The sequence below is a fragment of the Myotis daubentonii genome, chromosome 2 (assembly GCF_963259705.1).
Source record: "Myotis daubentonii chromosome 2, mMyoDau2.1, whole genome shotgun sequence".
Lineage (NCBI taxonomy): Eukaryota > Metazoa > Chordata > Mammalia > Chiroptera > Vespertilionidae > Myotis > Myotis daubentonii.
This window is the reverse complement of record NC_081841.1, coordinates 199,276,067-199,296,373: the sequence shown is the minus strand read 5'-3', so window position 1 is coordinate 199,296,373 and position 20,307 is coordinate 199,276,067. Positions and strand designations below refer to the sequence as shown.

The 20,307-nt window shown below is 41.4% G+C and overlaps 1 protein-coding gene across 8 annotated transcripts; it reads right to left on the bottom strand.

Moving 5' to 3' along the window:
• Positions 1–1,238: 1,238 nt before the first annotated feature.
• Positions 1,239–20,177, bottom strand: LSM1 (LSM1 homolog, mRNA degradation associated). 8 transcript variants are annotated; one of them, XM_059685412.1, is made up of 4 exons: positions 19,750–20,177; positions 14,521–14,609; positions 12,886–13,001; positions 1,239–1,846 (listed from the first exon to the last, which is right to left on the bottom strand). In XM_059685412.1, exons 1-4 carry the CDS (start codon positions 20,175–20,177, stop codon positions 1,820–1,822), a joined length of 660 nt encoding a protein of 219 aa, XP_059541395.1. In that variant the 3' UTR covers positions 1,239–1,819. The 8 variants fall into 8 exon arrangements, with proteins under 8 accessions (XP_059541395.1, XP_059541391.1, XP_059541394.1 ...); XM_059685411.1 differs by lacking the exon at positions 1,239–1,846 and adding an exon at positions 7,281–7,542; XM_059685410.1 differs by lacking the exon at positions 1,239–1,846 and adding an exon at positions 7,549–7,770.
• Between the last annotated feature and the right edge of the window lie 130 nt (positions 20,178–20,307).

Sequence of the window (20,307 nt, the reverse complement as noted above, 5' to 3'; positions counted from 1 at the left end):
GGGGCTCTGCCTTTCGTAGACTTGGAAGGAGAAGGTGCAGGTGGTTGCTAAGACAGCTGCTCCTCCCTTCTTGGTACACGTGAGCCCTGGTGCACATGTGTCCCCCAGTGGAGGTGGTGGGAGGAAGTTATTATGGGACAGGCCCTGCAGATAATGTCCAAGGTTCAAGGCCCTGCTGTTGCCATCCTGAGGAGAATTATGGCCCTGGTGAGAGGGGAGGGGGTGGTGTGGGGACACTGGAGGACTGAGGCATAGGGCTGTTGCTGATGTCAGAGGCATCCATTGACTCAAAAGAGGAGGGTGCTGGTGACCTCCCCCAGGCCAAGGCTTTCTTCTCTTCCTCAGGCCGCATGACTGTTAACTCTCACTGTCTCTCTGACTAAGGCGGGGAGAGAGGCCTGGGAATTTCCTCTGGTTCCGGACGTCATCTGTATCTGGCTTTGCTTCTTAACACTAGATTGCCCAAGGAAGTCATTTTGACTGCTTTTTAATTTCAATTAGAAAAAAAATTATGTATATAAGGACACAATGTCTTAGAATTTTGTGACTTTTTGTACAACATATAAATGTGTTTATTAACGATTGTAGTTACCTCCCCCCTCCTTCATTTCCGGTATATATATATGTGTTATACCTATATTGCCCAAAAGCAGTCATTTTGACTGCTTGGGAAATTTTAAATAATCAAATGACTCTTATTATTGAATTGAGTAATAACAGTTTGGCTTTGTATTGAAATAACAGTTTTCATTTTTTTTTCGATGACCGTCACATGATAACATACAAGTACATGATAAATTGTCGATACTTGATAAGTTGCAGTTGCTCAATAAGCTAAACTAGTACTTGTTATTCGAATCTTTATGCAGTGATACTTGTTCTAATGAGTTGTTTATTGTATTTCTTTTGTGCCCTAAATTCATGAAAGAAATGTCGAATAGAAGTGAGTTATTGGAAAAGCTAAGGAACATAAGTGAAGAGTGCTCCGATATTATTCTTTCACAATGCAGTCATTTTGACTGCTTTTGGGCAATATAGGTATATACTAAGTTTCAGTCTTTCTAGTCTTAAAGGCAGAGCCCCGCAGGGAGATCAGATGGACACAACTGGTCAGAAGGAAGATACCAGAGATCTGGCTGAGGCTATGCAGAGTGTTGGAGAGAAAGGCCCAGGGCCAGGGGAGGGAGACAGGGTGAGCAGAAAAGAAGACTCCACTCATTCATTCATTCATTCATTCATTCATTCATTCAACAATCCTTTATTGAGTATCCACTGTGGTTCTACAGCTATGAGGAAAATGAACCATACGATCCAATATGGGAAGTTGTAGAGCACATGAGGGGTTTTGGGAGTACAAGGGATGGAACACCTAATTACACAGGGAGAGGGAGAAGTGTTATGGACGGCTTCTGGGAGGAAGTGACATGAGAGCTGTGTGTGGGAAGTGCAAGAAGGAGTTAGCCAGGTTTGAGATAGAGGATGGAGTGTGGGTATCCCAGAAGAACAAATGGCCAACAATATGGAGAAGGGATCTGAGGGTTGAGAGCTGGCTGTCCTGGGGAACTTTGGTTGTTCAGCCATGAAATTGTAGGTTGTGGTGGAAGATTAATTCCTCTGCAGGTTCCTGAGAGTTGAGGAGAGGGACCTTGAACTTGTCTGGGCCCTGGCTCAGAGCAGGTGAGCACTGGGCAACAGCACCTGCCTTTGGGTTGGTTGCGATGGTAGTGAGGATGCTGTGAACTGGAGCGGAGAAAGCACAGGTTTTGTATTCGGAGACCTTCAGTCCTGGTTCCACCACTTACTTTATGGTTGGAGTCGCTCACATCTTCAATCTCAACTTTCTTATCTGTAGAATAGAGAGATGTTTTGTTTTCCTTTTTGTAATCCTTTGGGGAGGAGTTATATGGCTTAAATGAGGTAATAGTACATCAAGAGCCCATAAGATGAAATCTGGACTTCTCAGCCCAGTCCCTAGGCCTCTGAATTCTCACCCTGGCTTTCCTCTCCAGCCACTCTTAGCATTGTGCTGAGGTGACTGCCTGCGGTCTGCCCCATGCATGCCTTCTCCTCATTCAAGGCAGCTCCCAGTGTTACCTGTCCTCAAGGGCTTCCCTTTGGGCCCCACATCACCCAACTTCTTTTTTCTAGAATATATTTTTATTGATCTTAGAGAGGATGGGAGAGGGAGAGATAGAAACATCAATGATGAGAATCATTGATTGGCTGCCTCCTGCATACCCGCTTCTGGGGATTGAGCCTGCAACCTGGCCATGTACCCTGACCAAGAATTGAACTGTGACCTCCTGGTTCATAGGTTGACACTCAACACCGAGCCACACCGGCTGGGCTCACATCCTACTTCTTAATTAGAATGCAATACTTTTCCCTTTGGGCCTCCTTGATAGATGTTTGTCAAAGTATCAATAACACTATTGCCCATTTCTCTGCTCCTGTCTCCCCCTCCTCCATTTTTTAAGAGATTTAATTTTTTAGAGTAGTTCTAGGTAAGCAAAGTTGAGAGGAAAGTACAGATATTTGATATTTCCTTATACCCCCTCCCCCACACAGTTCCCTATTTTTTATGTAGCTATAAACTCCATAGGACTTGCATTTTTCCAAGTTTTTTTTAATATCTAGCACTTAGCACAGTACCTGATCATTAATAGACACTGAATAAATCCTATATAATAAAAGCCTAATATGCTAAGTGTTTGGTCAGCTGTTCAACCAATCAAAGTATAATATGCTGATGATATGCTAACGCCACTCAACTACTCACTATGATGTGCATTGACCACCAGGGGGCAGACGCTCTGACCGGTAGGTTAGCTTGCTGCTGGGGTCCAGCCGATCAGGACTGAGCAAGAAGGGCTGGACATGCCCTGGAGCCCTCCTGCAGCCCCTCCCTGAATGGCCAACCTCCCGCGTCCCTCCCCAGCCCTGATCATGCACCCCTTGGTCTGACTGCTGGCTCCCTGTGGGGAGCAGGCCTGAGCCATCAGACATCCCATGAATTTCATGCACCAGGCCTCTAGTGTTTAATAAATTATTGGAAAGTATAGAACCTGGTACTTCATAGATTCTCAATAACTGTTGATGATTTTTTTACACCTCTTAAGGGTGGCCAGCCTGGAGGTGAGGGCAAACCTTGGACTGCTTATAAGGTATTTGCTTTTTTTAAAAAATTATTTTTTAATTGATTTCAGAGAGGAAGGGATAGGGGACAAGAGAGATAGAAACAGCAATGATGAGAATCACTGATTGGCTGCCTCCTGCACACCCCCTATACTGGGAATCGAGCCTGCAACTCAGGCATGCACCCTTGACTGGAATCAAACCCAAGACTTTTCAGTCCACAGGCAGATGCTCTATTCACTGAGCCAAACCAGCTAGGGCTATTTACTTATTTAATATTGAGAGAATAGAGTGTTTTCCTCCATTGTGAGAAGGTAGCAGAAAGTTAAGGCAAGTTTGACTACTTGGATTGGAAATAATTATTATTTTTTTAAATATATTTTTTATTGATTTCAGAGAAGAAGGCAGAGGGAGAGGGAGAGAGAGATCGAGCCTGCAACCCAGGCATGTGCCCTGACTGGTTATCAAACCGTGACCTCCTGGTTCATAGGTTGATGCTCAACCACTGACCCATGCCAGCCAGGCTGGAGGTAATTATTGATTATCTTCCCTTATAATATATTTATGTAATCCAGCACACAATTCCTTAATCTGAGTTGGTCACCATCATTTCACAGATATTACTCTTATTTGTACAAGGGTGACTGTAAGTACAAGTTCACTGAGGGTATGGTAAGGGGGAGAGAGAGAAAAACAGCAGAGAGGGAAACACCATTGGCTGTCTCTTGCATGCGCCATACCAGGGATCAATCCAGCAACCCAAGCATATGCCCTGATTGTGAATCGAACTGGCAACGCTTTGGTGCATGGGATGACACCCAACCAACTGAGCCACACTGGCCAGGGCAGGAAGTGCTATTTGAAAGAGGTAGTCAGGGAAGGTGAAAGTTGAGCAGAGATCTGAGGATTGTGAGGGCAGGACCCTGCAGCTACCTGGGGCAAGCATGTTCCAAGCACAGAGAACCACAAATTCTAACCCCATCCAGGGCACAGGTGATTTTCAGAGGGTGAGGTGAAAGATGGGGAATGGACATATACTTTTCTTTATTATTTGTAATAGCATATAACAATTTACTACAAAGGCAGTTTTTTGAATGTTTCTGAACAGCTACCGATAAATATATTTTATACATGCATGTATACATTTTATATAATGCACTCTATATTCTATACCATTTTTTTAATTTTTTAATTTTTTTCCAATTTTTAATTATGTATTTTAATCCTCACCTGAGAATATTTTTTCCATTGATTTTTAGAGAGAGTGGAAGGGAGGAGGGAGAGAGAAACATTGATGTAAGAATGACACATCAATTGGTTGCCTCCTGCACCTGCCCCAACTAAGACTGGAGATGGAACTTGCAACCCACGTATGTGCCCTTGACCAGAATCAAACCCGCTACCCTCTGGTGCACAAGCCAACACTCTAACCATCGAGCTATGCTGGTCAAGACTATGTTTTTCTTTTTTTACTGAGAGGAAGGGAGAGAGATAGTCAGAAACATCGATGAGAGAGAAACATGGATCAGCTGCCTCCTAAGACTATGTTTTTCTTGATGAGAGAGAGAGAAGAGAGGAGAGAGGAGAAACATCGATCAGTTGCCTCCCATATGTGCCCCAACCAGGGATTAAACCTATAGCCTAAATATGTGCCCTGACCTGCAATCTTTTGATGTATGGGACAATACTCCAATCAGCAGAGCCACCTGGCCAGGGGCTATTCCAATTTTAAATGCTGGTTATAACTCACTAAATTCATATCAAGACCTAGTAGGTTACAACCTAGGTTTAAATTAAGATGATCATGTTCAGTCTCATTGGCAAAAACTTGACCTCTCCCAGGTTTAACCTAGTCCTAACAGATTGTGTCACTGTTAGGAGTTCTTGCATTGGTACAACACATGTGCATTGTATCACCGATGACATTCCTGCTCAGCTCACATTAACTCCTAGGTTATGTAGGAGTTAGACTCTTTCCTGTCGCTCTTTCCTTGATTATGAGCAGGGTTGGTTAGCTTCAAGCTGGAAGGTTGGTTCAGCATTAGTGCATCAGCCTGCAACATCTACAACCAAAATGCCTTATTTGTACCTCATGGGGAACGCTGGCTCCTAATGAGAAAGGAAATTGGATGTTTATCTTTTTTAGTATGACTTAGGTGAGAAAATGCCCCACAGACACATAGACACACACACACACACGTATGTATGTATGTATAATTTCTTTTTTTGGGGGGGAGTCAAGGGGTGGGGGACTGCTCATTAATTGCCTCTCCTATTTTCTTGCCAGGTACAATTCCTGGGATCCATTTCTTGAGCTGTGCAGTGCCACCATGAATGTCATGTATGAATCGGAGACAAGAGGTTGGAAACTGCTCACAGTAGGTGTATCCACTCTGCCTGCTGGCCTGCGCCCTCTGCTGTCGGCACTGCCCTCTGCCTGGGACTGCCAGCCAGCAGTTGTAGACCATTTTCCTGTCTTCACCTCTGTGCAATACCTGTGGGTTCACGTTGGCACGGCTTCCCTGAGGAACCTTCCATAATAGACAGTATAAGGGTATCTGGCTATTGTGAGGCCTTTTGGGAGTTTATCAGACTTGGGAGGGAAGCAGACAGTGTGGTTTAAACTTAGCTAAGAGCATGCAATGTAAGATCAAAGGCCAAGGAAAGGGAAAGAGGCCAGCTGGAGGTGTGAGAGATATGCTGCTATACTCAAGTATATCAGAATAAAGATGGTCAGGAAAGGGGTTTCAGTAGATCTTCCTCATTTGTCTTCCTTGAAAGCAGTCTCATGGGAATCCCTATTGGAAGAAACTATTAAAAGATAAAACAGGCCCTGGCTGGTGTGGTTCAGTTGGTCGGAGCATTGTCCCATACACCAAAGAGTTGCAGGTTCAATTCCCCATCAGGGCACATACCCAGGCTGCAGGTTCCATCCCTGGTCAGGGGGTGTGCCTCCCCCTTCCTCTCACTAAAATCAATTAAAAAATAAAAAAGATAAAACAAAGGTATAAATAGGAAAAAAAGCATGATTTCAGTATCTGCAAAAATCCTGGGCTATGCAGAGCTGAGGGCAAGCCACTTCAATGAACATCCTGGTGACGAAGAGGAAGGAAGCTGGTAGTCTAGTTTCACTTGCGAGGTCTAATTCTTCGATGCTGCCTGCATGACAAAAGTCTCAGAACAATGAACCAAACCTTGCTATGATTGGGAAATTGTTAGAATTCAGTCTCTTTTCCTCCTTTAACATAATAAATTATAACTCCTGTTATTGTGTTTGAAGTTGAAGGTTGAAAAAACTAGGTAACTACAGTTCAAATTTCTTGAAGGATCAAAAGTTCTGAAACGGTGGTGCTTAAAAAAGCAAATGCTGTAATCCTGCTGACTCCCAACAAATATTATCTAGTTAGACATGTTTTTCAAAAGGTGGTGATGGTGTTTTTCTCCCTGTGTATGAGCAGTTAAAAAATTCTGGTTATTAAATGGTTTGAGGCACAATACACTTGATAAATCATTAAGTACAGCTGTTTCTTCACAAATTATGTTAAAATCAACTCAGTGATGAAGAGCTCAGCAATCAAATGGTTTATAGGCATCTGGGGCAGTTTTAAAAACACCTGAGCTCATAAAATGTTAAGTCTACGTAATGCTATAAAATAATTCAGGGGGAATGCATATAAATCTTATGAAAAGGACATCTTTGCTCAACGGATTATGAAAATGAAATGCCTGTAATAATTCCACAGTTAAAAAAACCCTGAGAATTCAGAAGAGAGACTTGCTCAAGCCTAAGATGCTAGGGGTAGAACAAAGTGAAATTGTTTTTTTAAAATATATTTTATTCGCCGAAACCGGTTTGGCTCAGTGGATAGAGCGTCAGCCTGTGGACTGAAAGGTCCCAGGTTCGATTCCGGTCGAGGGCATGTGCCTGGTTGCGGGCACATCCCCAGTAGGAGGTGTGCAGGAGGCAGCTGATCGATGTTTCTCTCTCATCGATGTTTCTAACTCTCTATCTCTCTCCCTTCCTCTCTGTAAAATATATATATTGATTTTCTACAGAGAGGAAGGGAGAGAGATAGAGAGTTAGAAACATCGATGAGAGAGAAACATCGATCAGCCGCCTCCTGCACATCCCCCACTGGCGGCTTTGGCACAAAGTGAAAATTTTAACATAAACTCCTAAACTCCCAGCTCAGTATATTGTCCACTGAACTACACCGTCCTCTCTGCAAGCAGCCTGTTACACTTACCACGCAGTAAACATCATACTAAAAAAGTGGCATCATTGTGGGTGGTCAGCAGGAATAACGTAGATGTATCAGCCACTGAAACACCATTTTGTTTGTGCTTCTCTTTGATGAGAATAGCACAAGAGGCTCAAGATTCAATCCGAAGGGCTAGAAAACTAAACTAAATTAACAGAGAAAAAGTCACCTTAGTTAAATGCTGGATCTCAGGGGAACCTTGCTTCGAATAGCTGTTGGTGAAGCCGGAACAGCAACTTTAGTAGTGATGTTGTTTCTCACACCTGAGGCTTTTGTTATAACCAGCAACTGTGAAACTTCACGGAAAGCCTCTTTCTGAAGGCCAAAAATGTGTTTTTCTCATCAGTTGGGAGAGGGGATGACCACAAGATACCTAGTATGGAAATATTCCTTCATAAGTAACTAGCAACTTGCAAGTGTGACAGAGGGGAAATCCCAGTGTGTGGACTGGTTATACCTTTGTGACCAGAAACTTAATTTTGCTTATTCTTTGGAGGCAACTCAAACTTGGGAAATAACATGACAACTTTGAGATTCGTATTTTATTTACAAGCAAATGAAGACTATTCCCTATAAACTCTAATTTGGGATGAGAAGAGCAACATAGAAAAGTAGTTGCTGGCTCCATAGTGATGTGTGAAAGGAGTCCATCCAGCTATTTCTTTAAACAATGATTTTGTTAATAAAAAGGGGGAAAGCCACATGATTTCTTCATGTTGCACATGTGAAAGAATCCAAAAGAAAAATGTCATTTTCATTCAGTGAGAGCCCCTGCTCCCCAAGAGCAATAGCCTCGGAGCAGAGTTAATACTCATCAAGGGTGTCTGCTCGAGGAACGGAGAGACCTCGATCTTTAAGAGCCTGAACCTTCAGCTTCTCGTTTTCCAGCTTGGTCTGCTGTTCTACCCTTTGTTCTTCTAGAATTTCTTCAATAGACACTTGCTGCAAGGGTGTGTCACTCTCCTTTTCCAAGTCCTACAAAACAAGGTTTAAGAAACTTCAGCTGACCAAGAATAGTAGACACTGCAGATCTCAAGGCAAATGGATTCCTATGTCAGGCTTGGGTATTTTTTCATAATTGTGACATGGCTGAAATAGCCTTCTCCTAGGAATAGATAAGTTTTACAAAGAAATGGCTGGCCACACTACTATAGAGTACTTACATGAATGTGGTAATAGGGATCAGTTACAGTGTTTATTGTGTATAACAAAGCTTTAGATTGTCCGAAGTCCTACACTAGTCAATAACTACTTTTCTTAAAAAACAACTAACTAAATATATAAATAAGATAAGGCTCGCTCTCCAACCCAAGAGAATCCAAGAGAGAAGTTACCGAGGCCAAGATGGCTTTAGATATGTTTTGTATATTTACATTATCAAAGTCAGCTTAAACTCTGGTGGTTGTTGCTCAATAAGGTAGAGAACACTGAGTCAAAGAAGCACCCCCTCCCACCAAAGGCAATAAACCAGTGGTTCTCAACCTTCCTAACGCCGCGACCCTTGAATACAGTTCCTCAGGTTGTGGTGACCCCCAACCATAAAATTATTTTCGTTGCTACTTCATAACTGTAATTTTGCTACTGTTATGAATTGTAATGTAAGTATCTGATATGCACGATGTATTTAGGTGACCCCTGTGAAAGGGTTGTTCGACCCCCAAAGGGTTTGCGACCCACAGGTTGAGAACCACTGCAATAAACTGTCTTCTGTTGCATTAACTAGGAGTCTTTAAATGAAAACACAAGACCCCTTTCCCCTCTATGACAACAAGTCTAGGGAAAACCTCAGCAGAGCAGTTAGATTACCACACCAGTTTGGCCCCAATATAGTTCTCTACTTGAATTAAAATTTGTTTTGCTTAATGCCCTGCTTACTGCTCAGTTGAAGAGTGTCATCCCATACACCAAAAGGTGGTGAAGTTTGATTCCTGGTCAGGCTTTATGGGAAGCAACTGACCAATGTTTTTCTCTCTCTCTCTTTCTCTAAGCAACTATTTCTCTCTCTCTCATTCAATGAAAAACGTATCAGTTGGTGAGGATTTTACAAAAAAATCATTTTACTTACTAAAATATTTTTGCCATTATTTAAAAAAAAAATCGATGCTCATTGTATGACATTTAAAAGCCAGCCAAGCAGCCCTAGCCAGTTAGGCTCAGTGGAGAGATCATCAACCTGCAGACTGATGGGTCCCAGGTTCCATTCCGGTCAAGGGCGTGTATCTTTTTTTTTTTTATTTTTTTATTTTATTGAGTTTTTACAGAGAGGAAAGGAGAGAGATAGAGAGTTAGAGACATCGATGAGAGAGAAACATCGACCAGCTGCCTCCTGCACACCCCACACTGGGGATGTGCCCGCAACCAAGGTACATGCCCTTGACCGGAATCGAACCTGGGACCTTTCAGTCCGCAGGCCAACGCTCTATCCACTGAGCCAAACCGGTTTTGGCATGGGCGTGTATCTTGGTTGCAGATTCCTGGCCCTGGTCGGGGTGCATGCGGGAGGCAGCCAATCGATGTGTCTCTCTCACATCGATGTTTCTCTCTCTCTGTCTCTCCTTCTCCCTTCCACTCTCTCTAAAAATCAATGCAAAAATATCCTCGGGTGAGGACTAAAAAAAAAAAAAAAAAGATGAAAAAAATAGACAAGCACAAAAAAATCCTTAATTCCAGTATGGAGGAATAACAAGTTGGTGAATAACTTTCCAATTTTTCCATGTATATATTGACTTCTTGAAAGACCCACAATGCAAATATTGACTGTCATTTTGTTCTTAATATGGCATAAAATGTTTGTTTTATTTTTAAATAACTTATAAACATTTAATAACTAATCTTGTAATGCAGAATCTTGCTATAAAAGCATCTCACTATTATCCGTAGATTCAGTTCATTCTCTTTAAAATGAGCTTACAGGTATTACTCTGTTTTTGTAACTGAAAAGCCTATACAAACAGGATATTCTTAGTTCTTATCCTCTTCTCTTTCATTGATACAATTCTGTGAAGGCATTACACATACACAAACTCTCCAAATGTTCCTCTGGATGCTAATCTTCAGATGCCGCCAAGGCCTCAGAACCCACAGGCTGTGACACATCAGATGAAGGACTCTCTCCAGAGAGGGTAGATGAAAGCCACACAAATGACATAAGCAAAATCTGCCCTGGGTCAAATGTTAACTGCACCCAGAAAAATATGTTATCAAGTGTAACCTGCCCTCATAACCCCTGGGTAGCAGCTGAAGGGAAGATCATGTTCTTAGCTTAGTTTACTCACTTGAGCTATTTATGTGGTTATGATGATGCTGTTCCCAAGAATCTGTCTTGTTACTTTAGACTTTGTACCATCATCCTTGAGGCAGAATCCAGGGACTTCTTAAGCAATGAAATGTTTGCAGAATCTAGATGGCTTCCCTAGAATTGGTACTTAATTTCTTCAAACTGACTACTGATTCATGTAACTATGTAAGCATTCCTGTTTTTCTTTAGTGTTACCACTGCAAAAATTCTACAGCATCCAAACCATAACATATAAAAAGAGTACTTTTCTCCACAAAAGGGCTACCAGGATATTATGAATCTTTAAGAACAAACACAAGTTCATTCATTTCTCTTCACATATACATATATCTACATAGGGTCAATTTGTGCCAATGTAACTGGCATAGAAAGCATTTCTGTGATGTTCACTACAATAAATCTGAAGCAGAGTATGTGTAAATATTTTAACTTAGCTCTTTATCCCTAATAGAAGTAATAGATCTCATCTTCAAAAATTAAATTCAGAGAAGTATAAAAAAAGAAAAAAAATAATCAACCACAATCCTACTGACCAGAGAGGGGTTAGCCCCTCTTAATATACTGGCAGACTACTTCACAGTCACATCTCCAGGTAGTATAGTGCTTTATTTTAACCTTTACATAATACATGGAGATGACAATTTCTGCTGCATAAACATGGAAGAAATGATACACTGAACCAAAAGCATCAACTACAAAAATATTTTAAAAATTAGAAAAAGGCATTTCATAGCCACACTTGGGTAGTTTTGAGTAGTCATTTCCAGCTAACTATTTCATACAAGGTCTCTGAACCAACTGGACCCTGGCTTTTTGTTAAAATGAATCAATACTCTCAAAACCTGATTTAAGATGTGGCTAGGTATTGGGAAATTTACTGAAAACTTTAAAAACAAAATAGGCCGAAACTGCTTTGGCTCAGTGGATAGAGCGTCGGCTTGTGGACTGAAAGGTCCCAGGTTCGATTCCGGTCAAGGGCATGTACCTGGGTTGCGGGCACATCCCCAGTGGGAGATGTGCAGGAGGCAGCTGATCGATGTTTCTCTCTCGTCGATGTTTCTAACTCTCTATCTCTCTCCCTTCCTCTCTGTAAAAAGTCAATAAAATATATTTAAAAAATAAAAATAAAAAAATAAAAACAAAATAGGAAAAGATAAAATCAAGCAAACATCAAAGTTTTTCTGATTATTGGACCCAATAATCAGAAGTAGCAGGATCAAGTCAAAGGTATTAAATAAGGTACTTTTAAGTTACGTTTCATGTAAAACATGAAATCAGGTCTATCTTTTTAAAATATTGAGTGCTTCTTAGTTTTATATATAGAGTTGGGCAAAAGTAGGTTTATAGTTGTGAGTACACGAAACAGTTTATTCTTGTATTACTAATTAATTACTGTATTCTTTTTGATATGAAGACGTATAAACCTACTTTTGTCCCACCCTGTATATAAGTTTTCTAATAGTTTTGTATATATATGTATACATGTGTGTATATACGTGTACATACACACACACACACACACACACACACACGCTAGAAGATTTAACTTCACACCTGTCAGCTAGTCGTTTTCTTTTTCCTCATTGGTTTTGAGCTAAGGATTCAGGTGAAGCTGACTGAAATCCATTACCAGGATAGTTTACAGAAAGCCTTCTCCTACATGCATTCCTTCCCCTCTCCCCTTTAAGAATATGGGTATCACACTGAATATGCATTGTGACTTTCCTCCCCAACACAGCTAACTTTGTTATGAAAACTACTTATGACCAACTGCTTAAATAACTACAAAATATAAATGTATATAAATTTTTATCAAATCATTCTTTTCAAGTTTTTCAATTTTCTGCTATTAGAAATAGCAGAAATAATTTGTTAATGAACACATTTGGAGGATGGCAGTTTTTGAAGATATTAGGTAAAATTAATGATATTTTGCTGCTAATGGGATCAAATCTTTAAAAATGCCAAGAGGCAACTGAAACAAAGTTAATTATCTATAACTTTCCTTTTATAATTGTGGCTTTCCTAAGCTAATTTGGTGGTTTCCCGTGAGAAGCTGGGTGAAATGTGGAAAATGTATTTTTCTTCTTGAAAAGACCAAAAAAACCCCCAAAACAAACAACAAACCAAAAAACTAACTCTCATAATTATCAAGACCCATGCTATAGCAGCTTAACAGTTTTCACTTACTATTTCTCCTAGTAGGACCACATTTTCTCCTCTGACCACAAAAATCCCTCGAGGAATATCACCGTATTTTTTGCCCACATGAATACGCTCCACAGTCTGATGTAGCACTAAATTAGCTATAAGTGTATAGGGAAAAAACAAAGATATTCAGTTTAAATTACTGGGTAAAGGTCTATAACTCAGTTATTTTGAGTAAAAAAGATTTAATTAAACATGATTGCAAAACTTTCTGACTTTAGGAAAAACTAAAATTTCAAACACAATCTCCTATTTCTTTACAACACACCACTTAAGAGATGTTTAACCAATTACAAACTGAGAGAGTATCTAGGATTATGTTGCACTAATACATGAGTGATGGTGGGGAAAAGTTTAAAAAAATTAAATTCATTTATCAGTTAACTGTTAAAATGAACATGGCTGTAAGAAAATATAAATGAGTAGGGCACTTGGAAGACTCTAAACAACTGCAAAGATTAAAACTCTAGTTTTTTCTATGTTGTCGGGTGTGTGCATGTGATGAGTTACCAAAATTTAACTTTGTTTCAGTACTTAGGATTTACTTAACCCAATACAAGCATCCATGAATTATGATACAGCAAAAACTCATTTTTTCATGTTGTCAGATAACCCATACCTGGTAATCTGAGAGTAGTCAGTGTTTATTACTTTTCCCTCAAAGTAGTCTGATGAATTTGACTTAAGATTTAGAACCCGCCCAGTTGGTGTGGTTCAGTGGTTTAGTGACGACCCATGATCCGGTTCAATTCCCAATCAAGGCACATGCCTGGGTTGTGGGCTTAATCCCCATTAGGGAGTGTGCAGGAGGCAGCCGATCGATGTCTCTCTCTCATTGATGTTTTTATCCCTCTCCTCTAAAATCAATAAAAATGTATTTTAAAAAAAGATTTAGAACTCCCAATATGTTAATAATTATTTTTTTCTTTGCCTTATTTGAAGAAAGCAGGTATCTATATTCTTTAACTTCTATAACTCTTATAAGTGTTTCAATTACATTGTTATTTTCCTCATGCCCAAATCCACTGACCTAGAAGATGTCCAACAAATGTTGATATGAACTAAGAAGTTTCTTGAAACAAAAGCAAACATAGATCTCTTTAGAAAAATGCAATATGCAAAACAAAAACTGAGATTCTTGAGTCGGATGTATCCTTAAGTGAAAAATCTTGAGCTTAATGTTGGGGTCCCTAACAAGCTATAGAAAGTGCCTTCTATCCAATTTTCATTGGATGGGGGGATTGCCTTCAGTGCAGGAACTGCTTTGAAGAGTAGTTGCACCCAAGCCAATGTACAACTGAGCAGCTTTTTCAGCGGACTGAGTTTATTTCTATCTTTTGGCTCCCTCTAATGGGGAAAATAAAAACAATAGTCCAAGACATTATAATCGTATGTTCTAGTGAAAACCAGTTTTAGAAATATAAGCTTGAAAATACAAGCTTTTGAATCATCTTGTCATAATTTAGGAAACAATGATGTAATGACTCAGGACAGTATTCCATTATGCCAGACACATGAAAAAGTTGCAGATAAATGCCTTACAATATGAAATAACAAAAATACGATCGGCAGCTCTTATTATCCAGACTATAAGAGAAGTCTGTAGCTAATACATACCAAATTGGTCAATGCTCCTCAAAAAGCCTATAAGTGTCCTTCCATCTCGCAGCAGGACCAAGTGCTTTTCTGGGAACAGGAAAAAAGATCTTTAAAAAATGAAAACTGTTAGCTTCAGGGAGCTTACAGGGTAACAGTAAATATAAAGTTGTTAGTTTAAGTTCTACCACTTCCTCTTCCAATGTATTTAAGTTGGAGTTCATTAAGAAATTGGAGGACCAAGTTAGCCTGGGGTTTAGATTAAAACAGCAATTTTCAACCAGTGTGCCTCAGGAATTCTATTGATTTTTTTTTTTTTTAAGACAGAAAAAAAAAGGAGAGGGAGAAAGAGATAGAAATATCAATGTGAGGTCAAGACGGCCCTGGTGAGGACGAAACGGCCCTGGTGAGGTTGGGACAGATAATGGGGACCAGTATAGACAGATGAACAGGGGTAGATGCAGAGGCAGAGCAGCACTGAACAGACTGTCAAACTACAGTGGGAAGCCTGGGGAGGGTTTGGGGTGGGGGTGGCGGGTTAAGAGATCAACCGAAGGACTTATATGCATGCAAATAAGAATAACCAATGGACACAAGACACTAGGGCAGGGGTGGGCAAACTTTTTGACTCGAGGGCCACAATGGGTTCTTAAACTGGACCGGAGGGCCGGAACAAAAGCATGGATGGAGTGTTTGTGTGAACTAATATAAATTCAAAGTAAACATCATTACATAAAAGGGTACGGTCTTTTTTTTTTTTTTTTTTTTAGTTTTATTCATTTCAAACGGGCCGGATCCAGCCCACGGGCCGTAGTTTACCCACGGCTGCACTAGGGGGTAGGGGCCGGGGGAATGTCAAGGGGGGGCGGGGGGGGGGAGGAGACATATGTAATACTCTTTGAAATACTTCAAGCAATAAAAATTATTAAAAAAAGAAAAGAAATATCAATGTGAGAGCAAAACACGGATTGGCTGCCTCCTACATACCCCCTACCAGGAATCGAGCCCGCAACCTGGGCATGTGCCCTGAACGGAATCGAACCAGTGATCTCTTAGTGCAATACCTGACTACTTAGACCAGCGGTTCTCAACCTGTGGGTCGCGACCCCTTTGGGGGTCGAACGACCCTTTCACAGGGGTCGCCTAAGACCATCGGAAAACACATATATAATTACATATTGTTTTTGTGATTAATCACTATGCTTTAATTATGTTTAATTTGTAACAATGAAAATATATCCTGCATATCAGATATTTACATTACTTCATAACAGTAGCAAAATTACAGTTATGAAGTAGCAACGAAAATCATTTTATGGTTGGGGGTCACCACAACATGAGGAACTGTATTAAAGGGTGACAGCATTAGGAAGGTTGAGAACCACTGCCTTAGACTGTCAAATAAAAAAGGGACAACAGCCAACACAACAATAGCTGTCTGCTGTGAATGAATCAAAATCGTGCCTTTTTTTGGTCAGATTGGCAAAAACATATTTTTTGGTGTGCCACAGACTTTTAGTAATTAGTTTATGTGTGCCATGAGATGAAAAAGGTTGAAAATCACTGAATTAAGAGAATCAGAGTAGTGTGGCAGAGTGGAAAAGGGACTGGATGAGTAGCCAGAAAGCCTGACTGGTCTAGATACGCATGTTTGAGTTACTCCTCCATGTCTACCTAGTGTTATGTCAGTTTCTATATCTGCAAATTGAGTTTAGTCTGCATGATCTTTGTGATCTTAATTCTAGGATTGTTTCCCCCCCATGAACTTAGAAAAGTTTCTATTTCACATTTTGGAATTATGAATCAGGGGAGGTTTTAAATAAAAACAATGTCCCAGACATGTAAAAGGAGGGTGCTGATAATAAGCTAGAGCAAAAATACAATAATATTTACTGAGTGCTATGTACTGTTCTGGGGCCTAGATATACATTAGAGAATAAGACTCAAGAAGTAACCAACCTTATGAACTTATATTCCTGGTGGAGGAAGGCAAACAAAATAACCTATTATGATTAGTACAAAGGTATAATATGTAAGATAGCAAGGTATATGATGAAGGGAGGGAATGTAGCTACGGAAGAGAGTGGCTAGAGGATGGCCAGGGAAAATCTCTCTGAAGAGGTGACTTAGAGCTGACTCTGAAGAATGATGATAAACCAGCCACTAGAATAGCTAGCAAAGTTCATTCATTTGCTGTTTTAATACCACACATAAAGTACCGTCTAGGTGTAGGACAGAGGAAAAGACAGCGATTCTTCCCTGAAAGAATTTACAACTGCGTTCCACAAGAAAATACATCTTAATTATATGAGACTGAGAGAAATTCAGTATGTAGCTGGAGTATGGTATCTGGATTGGTCCTTGAAAAGTAGGTAATTTTTGGCCTTGGGAATAGTGACAGGGAAGGGGAGGGAAATCTGTAATTAGGCAGGAGAAAAGGGCAATGTAACCATATGTGTGGTGAAAAGTTGAGGGTGTGAAAGGAAATAACAGTAAACAATGTCAAAAAGAACTGGGAACAGGTCGATTTTGGGAATAAAAAAACACTGAAGACTGAACTGGCAAAAAAGGGAGAGCGACTGAGGCTATTCCAGGAGTCTGAGGCATAAAGAAGAGACCTGAACCAAGGTAGAGAGGAGAAGGGAGAGACGAGAGAACTGAGACTGTGCAGGTATAAGTAACAGCTAACTGAGAGTGTATATGTGGGTACGTGTGAGAAAGTGTGGTGCTGAAGAGATAAATTAAAGAACACGTAGGCATTTTGAGTTGTCATGGCAGGGAGGACCAGTTACCAAAAGTTTGTAATTCTGAAGTGCTATCAGGACACTTATATAGAAGTGTCAAGACAGTTGGAAATGTAAGACTGGAATGGCAAAGAGGTCAGAAATAGAGAGAGAGAGATTTTGGATAAGGCCACAGATAGGTGATATAATTATTAAAGTCCAGGAGATCTCCTACAGACTTAAAAAAAGAAGCAAGCCAAACAGAGAGGTGATATAATATTAAAGTCCCCGAGATTTCCTAGAGACTTAAAGAAAGAAGCAGGCCAAAGAGGGAACCCAAGAGACAATCTATTTTAGGGAACATAAGAGTTGAAATAAGAAAATCAAGTGCCAGTGTCAGAGAAATGAAGAACACAGATTAAGAATCTAGTATCACAATGTATAGTATCACAATGCTGCAGAGGGGAAGGGGAAACTCTGGAGTGCATTAGACCGATGCCTTTAAAGATTGGAGCTGCAGGAGTGTGATGACAACAAAAATCAATTATGGGGTAACAGGTGGTCTATTGCAGATGGCCTGAAAGAGTCAAAATGGAGATGGCTCAAGTGGTTTGGGGGTAAGGATAGAAAAAAAGGGATGGAAGTTTAATGGAGAGACACAACTGGAAAAAAAACACACACGATAAGGACAGAATAGAACATAAATGAAGGGAAAAATCCAGGGAGAAAAAGGATATTAATGATAGAAGGTTCCAGAAGTAGTGGGAGAAAAGACATAAATTGAGAGGGAGGAATACTTTCCACTCAAATGAAAGGATCGGTGAAAATGCTAGAGAGACTAAGGTGAGAGGAGGAAAGTGAGGGGGGGGGGCAGTGAAAGGCACATATGAAATGGTTTTTAATTTTTCAGTAGAGGAAGCTTGGAATCTACAAAAAAGAGGTTAGAAGGCTTGAGAACAAAAATTATTATTTTAAAGATTTTTAAAATTGATTTTTAGAGAAAGAGGGGGAGGGGGAGGGGGGGAGAGAGAGAGAGAGGGAGAAACATCCATGTGAGAGTGAAGCATCCATTGGCTGCCTCCTGCACGCTCCCTACTGGGGATCCAGCCCGAAACATGGGCATGTGCTGTGACCAGGAATCGAACTAGCAACCTTCTAGTGCACAGGATGTAGCCCAACCAGCTGAACCCACACCAGCAAAGAGCCACAAATTATTTTTAGTAAAAATACAGAGTGTGTTAGGGCCTGAAATAATTCAGATATACACAAGAGAGGTGAGGGCAAAAGGGCATCCACAGACAGCTAAAACTTCAGTTTTCATTATATTACAGATAGATTTGTACAGTGGTTATTTATATGAATTTGGTCCAATTTATCCTGCATTTCCCTTCAATAGCAAAATCACTAATTTAGATTTTAAAAATAATTTCAGACGATAAAAAAGTTTAGTTATACATTCATTCTTTAATTTGCACACATAGTAACTGCAGAGACTTGTAACTTGTTTGGAACTATGTGTAACCATTTTGCAGCAATTGCAAGTTAATGAGACAAATCACACGATTTAAACGATTAGAAAAATGTTACTTGAGGAATAATTCACAGATGAGAGTTTAGCAGAAGGAAAGACGGGACAACTGTAACTGGCTCCTCTTTTGTACAGGACTGAGCTCCTCTTCGGGACAATGACGAGGAATAGGGAGGCCTTCTTAGTAAAAGCAAAAAGAAAACGGCCCTGGCCGGTTTGGCTCAGGGGATGGAGTGTCGGCCTGCGGACTGAAGGGTCCCAGGTTCGATTCCGGTCCAGGGCATGTACCTTGGTTGTGGGCACATCCTCAGTAGGGGGTGTTCAGGAGGCAGCTGATCGATGTTTCTAACTCTCTATCCCTCTCCCTTCCTCTCTGTAAAAAATCAATAAAATATATTTTTTTAAAAAAGCAAAAGAAAACGGTCTAACGGGGTGGGGGTGGGAAGAAGTTTCAAGTGACTCAGCCTTTCCACAAAAGTCAGTCAATACCTTGTCCGGCAATGGTCTCTTCTATCACAACCTGCAAGTGCTGAAGATCCTCGCGGTAAAATACTGCTAATGGCCACTGAGTTTATGCAGAAAGCCTACGTTTACTGCCAATTAAATCCAGATGCTGTTTCTTAATAGTTTCATTTCTTGAATCCTTTCTCTAAGTATTTGCACCAGTAACAACCTGGAACTTCGAAATATCGCAGAGGAAGACAGCTGCCTGGGCGGGGGCAGATTTCGCGTTTGGTCCCCGGCAGCGCGTCCCGCGGGAGGACGGAACTGTCCAGCGTGGGGCTGAGCAGCCGGGGAACTGGGCTGCGAGGAGCAGCACAGACCTAACAGGGGGGCTAAGGAGGTGGGCAAACGGTGCGTCCCCGAGGAGGACGTCACCGCCAAACACCGGAACGGCTAAGCACACACTGCCCTCCGCTCCACACTCAGGCTACGAGCTTCCTCGTCGGGGAGGAGGGGGCTCACCCAGACTTCACCCGAAGGAGATGAGCAACTCACTGTCGATGTCCTCGATGAGGCTGGCGGTGCCGGGCATATAGTTCATGTTGAGCTGAGATAAGGCTGCAACGTAAAGCGGCGAAGGGCCCGCGCGTCCAACACCTTCTTCCTCCTACCGTGGTCGCCGCCTCGGCGGGACGGGGACGGGGACCCAGACCGGGACCCGCACTTCTGCCCCGGCTTTCAGCCGCCGGGGCACGCCGGAAGCTCCTCCATATTATCCCTACCCACTTCCGGTACCACGTGCTGTCTTCAGGAAGAGGCGGGGCCATCGTGCGGTCCTGGGACACCCTTTCCTCAGCCTTGAAGAGAGGGGAAAAGGAATCTAGATGGCACAGGCGGAGGGAAAATGAATTCTCCTTTCTAAGGAACACGGTGCTGCTCCTCGTCTTCCTGATCCCTCGATCCCCAGAGTCACAGAGATCCATCCCTCAACCCTCCGCACTCGGGAGCCGAAGGGGCGGGACTTGGCCTGGGATTGGCTATTGTTGGCCGACCCCCTTCACTGCTGTCCATTCCCGCTCGCTGGCTGGCGCCTGCGCAGTGGGCCGGCTGTGG

What these genes read in the sequence shown, in the direction of transcription:
- LSM1 (XM_059685408.1), bottom strand. Translation starts at nt 20,177, where the DNA reads ATGGATCTCTGTGACTCTGGGGATCGAGGGATCAGGAAGACGAGGAGC. An exon ending in CCTCATCGAGGACATCGACA is followed by an intron (nt 14,610 to 19,749) that starts GTGAGTTGCTCA and finishes CATTTTTTAAAG; the next exon opens with ATCTTTTTTCCTGTTCCCAG. An exon ending in GAGGAGCATTGACCAATTTG is followed by an intron (nt 1,847 to 14,520) that starts GTATGTATTAGC and finishes TCTATTCTACAG; the next exon opens with ATAAGAAAGTTGAGATTGAA.